Genomic DNA, 8981 nt, shown 5'->3' with positions numbered 1-8981 from the left:
AATCAAACCATAGTCAATCCCAACTCGGTAAGTTATCTTTTAAATTGAAAACATGAACAAAGACACCCCATTTCTTAGTAAACCCATTTAGGGCTATTCACAGTAGCTTGTCATCACTAGAGCTATCTCCAACAAGTTCTGCTAACTCATCTTAGAAAAGTCTAAGGTTGGTGAAGTAACTTGTGATTTTTGGGTATTCTTTATCTTCTCTCTAAAATTTATCTTCCTATTGGTGGTAGCATTCTAGTACAGATTTAGAATGGCATCCCACATCTTCTTCATTGTATCTACCTCTAAGATATGTGGAACAATATGATCCTTGACACTATCAAGGATTATCCTCCACAACTTGGTATCATCTTTCTTGTATGTTGCAAGTTATGTTGCATCTATAGTTATAGCTACAATGCTAGTAACATAATCCATGATACCATTTTCCTCCACCAATAAAGAAAGTTTGGCTTTCTAGACACCAAAGTTAGAGGCACCATCCAATCTGTCCCAATCTCTCAAAGCTACTTAAGTCATCTCAAGGGATTAAATCAATAATAAATCTAAAGAGATTAATATAACTTTTAATAGACCCTCAATTTCTTTCTTAGGGAAAAGCTCTTCTACCCTCCACACTGCTTTAATACCATGTGAAAATTTCTAGTGCAGTTAGTCATTATTAATCTCCTATCTTAAAAATTTATTTAATTACCAAAAATAAATTCACAGCTAATAGAAAAAAATAACACAACTACAACTTCACTAATAAAATATAGAAAGAAATCAGTAATACGATGAAGACAATATTTCTAAACAAATCCGCCCTAGAAAATCCATAAGGGAAAACTAGTCCTATAGATGAGGAATTTTATTATACTTTAGAAAATCAAGAGATACGAAATTCTTTGACTCTCACTGGTAGAATTTTGGAAACCTCCCAATTTATCCCCCTGATATTCCCCACTGCTATCCCCAACACTATCACTATGCCCTTGCTAAAACTATGAGACAATTTTCTATCACTACAAATTCATTTGCTAACACTACAAATGCTCCCCTAAACCCCTTTGTATAAAAATCCTATTAGAAAATCAACGGTTGAGATTGATTCTCTATTGATAGTCAAAATTAAAAACAACTTAATAACCCTAATCAAAGTGGTTTCTAGTTGCCTTTAAAAGGATTCAAATAATTAACAAATATTTGTCCCAAATCCAACTAATTAATTAGTAAAACCATTACCTGCTAAATAATAATATGTGGATGAACAACTATCCAAAACTAACAAATTAACAAAGGAAACCCAAATTGAAAACTTGGAGAATTTTTTAGAAGTAGGAGAATAATTAGAATGTCATTGTTTAACCATCAACAAGTGGTGTTGATTCAACTAGGTGAAGGAAAAGAAGTAGAGGATCTTCTTTCGATGCCCAATATCATCAAACATAGAAATGAAAAACCCTTTAACTATTTGGAAAAGGTGGACATAAGAAAATAAGATTGGTTCCCAATCTCTACACATCTACACATCAAAGTCTGAAAGTCTCATCTAAAGACCCTAGAACTAACAAAGCTAAAGATCCAATTTCTACCCTAGCGACATAAGACTAAGATACTCCTTAAGCCATGGCATTAGTACGGGACAACTTAGGACCCTTCTCAACCACACCAAGGTAAGAAAAATAATTGTTGAATGATTTGTATGAAAAGAAACACTTTATAATAGGTGATATAATTCTGAAATTTATTAATAGTATAAATACCAACCAAAAACACTAGATGAGAATAGAGTAGAAAAAAGAGGACTATACAAAGACACATGGACTCTGCAAGGAAGCCTCTAAAAAAGAAAAACCATGGGGAAGACACATATATTTGATGTTATAGATACATCTATATTTAAAATAACACAACATATTTAAATGTATAGTTATATTTTTTTTTAAAATCTTCTATCATGATTTAGTTATTGAGGATAGCTTTATAAATGAGTTTATTAATATATCATTTTCACATATCATATCCACCTACATGATCAATTCTATGATCTGCATAGCTTTCTTCCAAAGATTCAAGAGAAAAATAAAATAAAAAATTAAATTATGATATTGCTATCAGGATTTATGTATATACTAATATAAAAAAATAACAAATATTGAATAATTTTATGATTACATACATTTTTTTCCCAAAAATTCAACAAAAAATAAAATAACAAATATTCCTAAATTTTTTATTTTTATAAGTAATTCAAGATACATAAATTTTAGGGATAACTTGTGTGAAAATATTTTCTTTTAAAACTTAGAAGAAAGTGAATGTTATTTAGATTTTTAAACCATTGAAGAGAACAGGAGGGTCTAAAATAGCCATGGCTATCTAGTAAGAATAAGCTATTATGTTTGTATGGAAATTACTTTCTTTAAATGAAATCAATCCCATTATAAAAAAGCTCATGATAGTAACGAATGATTCTGACCAATGTAGGATTATTGTTTGAATTTATATTGGAATTTATTTTCTTATAGACATCAAACATAATTTTTAACTCATACAATCTACCATAGTAGATACTTTGAAAAATCTTACAAGATATTTTTTAAAATAATTTTAGCCATTGAAAAGGGTAAGGTAGGTGAAGCAAACCAACATACTCTATCACAATAAATAAATTATTATTGTACTAGCCAATTATATTCTTATAATTGAAAAACCATCTAGCTAACGAAATGCTATATCTCAAAACAAAGTTCAAATAAAATATATTATATTTAATATTATTATCAATTAAAAATGATTGCAAAGAATTTATTCCATATGTGTAATACTATTTTCCTTAGCTGGAAAAAATAAATCTATGACTTTGAAAAAATGCTAATATAAATAAACTAACTAACTACCCTATATAATTGACATTTTGAACAATTGAATTCAATAGCATTTTAAGGGATGCAATAACTCTATCAATGTATTCCCAAGTAATAAAATTTCTATTAGACCAAATTTATAAAAATATTTCACAAATTATTTATTAGATAATGTATGAGCCCATTTGAAAATATTTTTTCACACAAAATTATATATAATGTCATAAAGAATCATAATAACCTAGTTATTATGATTAATCTTTTCTAACTTGAAACTTGATGGGTAATCTTTTACTTGGGACTAGAAGGGGTTCAAAAACCATTTTATCATGAGAAAATATCGTAGACCATTTAAAATTTGATATTAAATGATGCACAAATATCTCTGCTTGTAGCCTTGCAAAATCATAACCCACAGATATATTAGAAAAATAGAATAACAATTAAGAAGAAGAGAAGAAAGAACTTTTAGCTATATATTTTATTGAATAATAGATACCATTTTATACAATAGATTGACTCAACAACATTCCTCAATGATTGCTAATTAGATTGATAACATATTACTTCATGATTGACACAACACACATAAACTTGACACTAACTAAAACTTATGGACACCTAACTCAAGAAATCTACAATAAGAACTTGATTCAAACTAAAATTCATTGACTCAATCCTAAACTAAACTTGTGTTGCCAGCAACTCAACAAGGCTTGCCACATGTGCAACAATTATTATTGACTATAGTTGGAACATTAATTCCAACACCCCCACTTAATGTGAAAGCTAAAGGAAACATTATCTAGAAATTATAGTTTGAAAATATGTCATAAAGGAGTAAGACTTTCTCATAGTTGTGTAGCTATCATCCAGCTTCACCATTGGATACACCATCTCTTCATAAATGATGTCAAGCTTCCAAACTTTCAGATCTCCCCAAACTATTGGACACACCATCTCCACATGGAATACCTCATAACCATCTCCTATAGCACCTAAAACTATTTGAGCATACATCTAGCCTCTACCACATCTTTTCCTAATTTTCAAAGCATTGACCTCTTCAAAATCAAACAAAATTTTCAATGAAAACATAATCATCTGGTGGTTCTTCTCCTAGCCTCATCTTCTTAACAACTTCTTCTTTAGCAGATAAAACTTAATAGGATGATAGCTCTGATAGCATATTGGAAAAATAGAACAACAGTTAAGAAGAAGAGAAGAAAGAACTTTCAACTATAGATTTTATTGAATAATAGATACCGTTTTATACAATAGCTTGACTCAACAACATTCCTAAATGATTACTAATTAGATTGACAACAAACTACTTCATGATTAACACAACACATAAACTTGACACTAACTGAAACACTTAACTCAACACATCTACAATAAGAACTTGATTCAAACTAAAACTCTTTGGCACAATCTTAAACTAAACTTGTGTTGCCAGCAACTCAACAAGGCTTGCCACATGTGCAACAATTATTATTGACTATGGTTGGAACATTAATTCCAACAACATAGTCATGCTCCTCCATGATTAGTTTTTAACTTGAATCTTGATGGGTAATCCTTTACTTGGAACTGGAAGAGGTTCACAAACCATTTTCTCATAAGGAAATATCATAGCCCATTTAAATTTTGATATTAAATGATGCACAAATATCTTTGCTTGTAGCTCTGCAAAATCATAACCCACACATAGTCGTGCTCCTGCTCCAAATGCTAGAAATATATAAGGTGAAGGTTTATTGTCAAAATGACTTGGGTCAAACTTTTCAGAGTCTTTAAAAAACTCTCCATCAAAATGTGTAGTACTAGCCTCCCAAAGTAACTGTAAAACAAAAAAAAATTGTTGAAATATTCTGTTAAATTATTATAACCAATATGACAGCAAACAAAAGGACAATTAAATAACTTCAAACACACAATTATATGACTTAAATATTCTATTAGTTCTGGTCATTATGTTGATCGTTTATTAATAGAATAAAATTCTACGAAGTTAAATGTCTAAATGCCTTGTAAGTTGACAAGTACCTTTATCTGACAAGTGCTCCGTAGAGCACCAGTCCCTGCCTTTGGCGGGCTTCAGGAGAGGTGCTTTTTCGTGGGACAAGATGAATGGGAAGAAGAGCTGGTTGTAAATACTACTCTTCTAAGGGCATAGGATCTATTCTGATCAGTGCAACACTTGGCAATGTAGGACCCGTGCTTATCAATAAAAGAGTAACCGTGAAGCAAATAAGAAGACAAAGGAAGCTAACCAGAGGATGTAGAACTCAGCTAACCAGAACCATTGGAGGAACATTGATTTCAGAGCTAAACAGAACCATTGAAAGAAGAACGATTTCAGATCATACATTTAGCATTGTCATAAATTGCACATTGGCGTTTGGCGTTTTCCTTTGATTCATTTAAGAAATTGCAATATTAATTCCTAAAAAATTTATAATGCTCGCGTTTTAATTAGTTGTTAAATTTATGATGTTTGTTTCTAAGTAATGATGTTTTTGAAGAACTTGAATTAGTCATTTGTAAATATTCTTCAATCTACCTTCAATAAAAAACAACTCGAATTACAAATTTCTTATTCTAAAGAAAACTAATTCAATTTGGAGTATGGAGTATCAGACCCTTATCGGTGGGGAATACCATGGCAAAATCAAATGCAAAATGAGATTCAAAGGTATTTATCTGCGCTAACAAATACCGACCTTTTGATTTTTAGTTATGTTTCGTAAAATGAAAGGGAGGATTTATGTAACTCGTGACCAAAGTCATCAGACATCAGCTTCAAACTTCCATCTGCGGTGAAACTGAGAAAACCAGGGGTAAAATTCAAAGCCAACATATGGGGTATAGAACAAATCAATTTGACAAGAAATCTTAAATTCTTTTGCTTCCTATCATCGTCCTGAACGTTGAATCTAAGGTATTTATCAAAAACCTTGTTGCATTCAAAACGTGTTCTCCAAATTAAAGGGTTAAAAAATTTACATAATACAGCTAATTTATGAGCAATCTGATGCGTAACAAGAAGGGCGTAATTGTGATGAGAGAAAAGGGGATTATTGAGGCAATCTTCAAAATTCTGCATAATTAGCCAATGAAGATGTAGAAAATTTAAGGACAAAAATATCATTTAATAGAAAATGATCACTAATGCATAATTAAATGGGATTGTTTTCCCTTTTCACTGTTCCAGAAATAAGATTAAATGGCAGAAGTTAGGCGAAAACAGTAGTCCCCGCCTTTAGAGGACAGAGACTAATAATTATACACATACAATAATTAAATTATCAATAAACATAAAGCTGTTTATTGTAAACTGTATATCGCTACATCATGATGGATAAATATTAACATACCTGCCAGCCTTTAGGAATAGTATAATCCTTATATTGGACGTCTTGAACTGTTGCTCTGAATCCACCAACAACTGGGGGCACTACACGTAAAGTTTCGTATACAACCTTCTTTGTGTACTCCATTTTTTTAATATCCTCCCATGCCAGCGGTTCATTTGGTTTCTTTGCTGCTCGAATCGTTGCTTGTTCTGTGTCACAAAAGTATCATATTGTTGACAATTAGATTAATTACAAGTAGAAGAAATCTCTACAGTGAGTTAAATTGTGATATTATTATCAGGATTTAACTATGTAGTTTTTTTATTCAAATTCATGGACCTATATTTCACGAGTCATGGTTCACACATGAATCCATATGAGAAAATAAATGGAGTACTTTCCACTCATTGGATCTAGGTGATGCTCACAGAGGTGAAGCACTGGGACTTCGAATGAGTGTTAAGTGTTCCATTTATTCTCATGAGAGATGGATTCATGAGGAATCATCACACACTAAGGAGAAAATTAAGTTTCGAAAAACTATGACTATTTAACACTTCTAGCGTTGGAATGAAACTTAGTGTGTGATGTTTATGCCATCCAGTGAAGACCTACTCATAAAACATGGGTCAATGAGTTTAACTAAAAAGAGCTACAGTTAATCCTGATAGCAATATCACAACTAGATTAATGAAATACCTTGAAGCACGATGTCATACACTTGAGGGTTCAGATACAACATTCTGACAAGCTGAGTTAAAAGAACAGCAGTAGTGTCATGACCTCCTATCATGAGCACAATCAAATTGTCAATGATCTCCTTATCAGTAAGAGACTTATTATTATCATCCTTCATAGTTATCAACCATGACATTAAATCTTGGTCTGGCGCAGCCTTTCCCTCTGCAATTTCCCTCTTCCTCAAATTCAACAAGGCAGATAATCTCTTGACTACACGAGCACGAGCTTTCAAGCCTCTGTTAAAAGTTGTTCCCGGGAAATTGAAAGGAATAGACCAGATTGCCTTCATGAGCGTAATTGATTCAGCATTGAGGATTTCCTTCTCTTTTGAGTCCTTCAAACCAAAGAGCAAATCAGAGGCAACATAGAAAGTAAGTTGCTTCAGCAATTGATAAGCAAACAAACTTTCTCTTCCTTCCCAATTCTCCGCAAAGTGCTCCACAACAACCGACTCCATTCTGGCAACACATTTTTGTAAAGCTTCTGGTTTCATGAATGCCATGATAGCATTTCTTATCCGCTTGTGCTCCTCTCCAAATAGCTCGGTGATATTCTTGGAGCCAAAAATTCTCATAAAAGTGGTGGGCTGGCTGCTAATGATGGTGTTGTGGTCATTCTGCAAGAGAAAGCGGTTGCCCGCTTGGCCAGTGAGGACAGCTGTTGGGCAGCCCATCAAGGAGGTCTTAAATACGGGGCCATATTTGGAAACCCTATTTGCAACCCACTTGTCACATTCATCAACTTTTAGAGCATTCAGAAACCCAATGGTCTCTCCAATCCAAGGGAGACCAAAACTTCCTGGTGGAAGATTTTTCCCTCTTCCATTCTTGAAAACCTTTGCAGCAAGCACAAACACCACTGAAGCAAGTGCAACCGATGAAACTATGGTTAGGAATGGAGAGGTTGCGTACTGAAAATCCTTGAAAACCCTAAATATCATTGCAAAATCCATATTGTACTAAAACACTCAGAATGTTCTTTTAAATGAATGAGAGGAAACAATGAATACACTGCTTTATAGGGATGAATAAGAAATCCATTCGAATTGGAATCTTTTCCAATGCTTCTCATTTTTGTCCTGTTGCTGAAATACATTTTACTTTTTCAATTAATATAGAGGCCGGCCATATATCTTATAAAAACAAGGAAACGTGAAATGAATGTTTACTACATAATTATTGATTCTAATATTGTAGTTTATGTAGTTTATTAATAAATTAAAAAAGAAAGCCTTAATTATCATGGGTGTGCGGGGTCCAATGCTTTTAAGTCAAATGGTATCAGTATTTTATAAAACTTATCGGCCCTCGGATTCCTTCGAAATTATATGCCCTTCTTGTCTGGCAACGTCTATACAGCCACGAAAATGCTAAATTGGTGGGTCAACCACGGGCTTCTTCTTCTTGTCTTATATGCTAAATTGGTGGGTCAACGGGTGTCACCTTTTGACTGGGGAATTAGATGACTATTATAATATCGTCACCTTTTGACTAGGGAGTTAGGGTACTATTATAATTATTAGTCCCCAACTTTTTAGGCGGGGACTAGTTTTCAAAGCACTATTTTGTATATGTTTTGACCTTGGACTCCGTGCAAAGTGCATAATATATGCTATATGCTAAGCTTGTTGCAAATTTCCAGTTTCCTCATTGGCTCATCTAATTTTTCCTCTAGATCTTTTTCATTTTTTTAAGAGAAAATTCTGAGTAAAATTTGTGATAAGTGTTGTCAGTGGTGGTATGGCATGACAAGAAGTGAGGAGACATGCATCAAGTAATACACATGGCCTTTTGCATATAATTACTAGCTAATAAATGTTCTATATGTAATTACTAGCTAATTAATTTACTATGCTTAGATTTTAGTGTTATATGTTGAATAAATTAATATATAGAGATTTAGGGTTGAATCTATATCATGGTTAGGGGTAGCATTGATTTAGGTTTTATTTAGGGTTGGAGTTAAGATTAGGGTTAGAGTTAAAATATTATAGTTAGGATCATGGTTGGAATATTTTATTACA

General features: G+C 32.5%; 1 protein-coding gene across 1 annotated transcript; it reads right to left on the bottom strand.

Moving 5' to 3' along the window:
- Positions 1–4080: 4080 nt before the first annotated feature.
- LOC149555101 (cytochrome P450 716B1-like) lies at positions 4081–7924 on the bottom strand. Its single transcript, XM_089833584.1, has 3 exons — positions 6917–7924; positions 6239–6426; positions 4081–4701 (listed from the first exon to the last, which is right to left on the bottom strand). Exons 1-3 carry the CDS (start codon positions 7908–7910, stop codon positions 4408–4410), a joined length of 1476 nt encoding a protein of 491 aa, XP_089689710.1. The 5' UTR covers positions 7911–7924; the 3' UTR covers positions 4081–4407.
- Between the last annotated feature and the right edge of the window lie 1057 nt (positions 7925–8981).

Source organism: Cupressus sempervirens, chromosome 5 (assembly GCF_028749045.1).
Source record: "Cupressus sempervirens isolate cs-2001-9-10 chromosome 5, ASM2874904v1, whole genome shotgun sequence".
NCBI classification, from domain to species: Eukaryota; Viridiplantae; Streptophyta; class Pinopsida; order Cupressales; family Cupressaceae; genus Cupressus; species Cupressus sempervirens.
The sequence above is the reverse complement of the archived record's forward strand: the minus strand, read 5'-3'. Positions and strand labels throughout refer to the sequence as shown.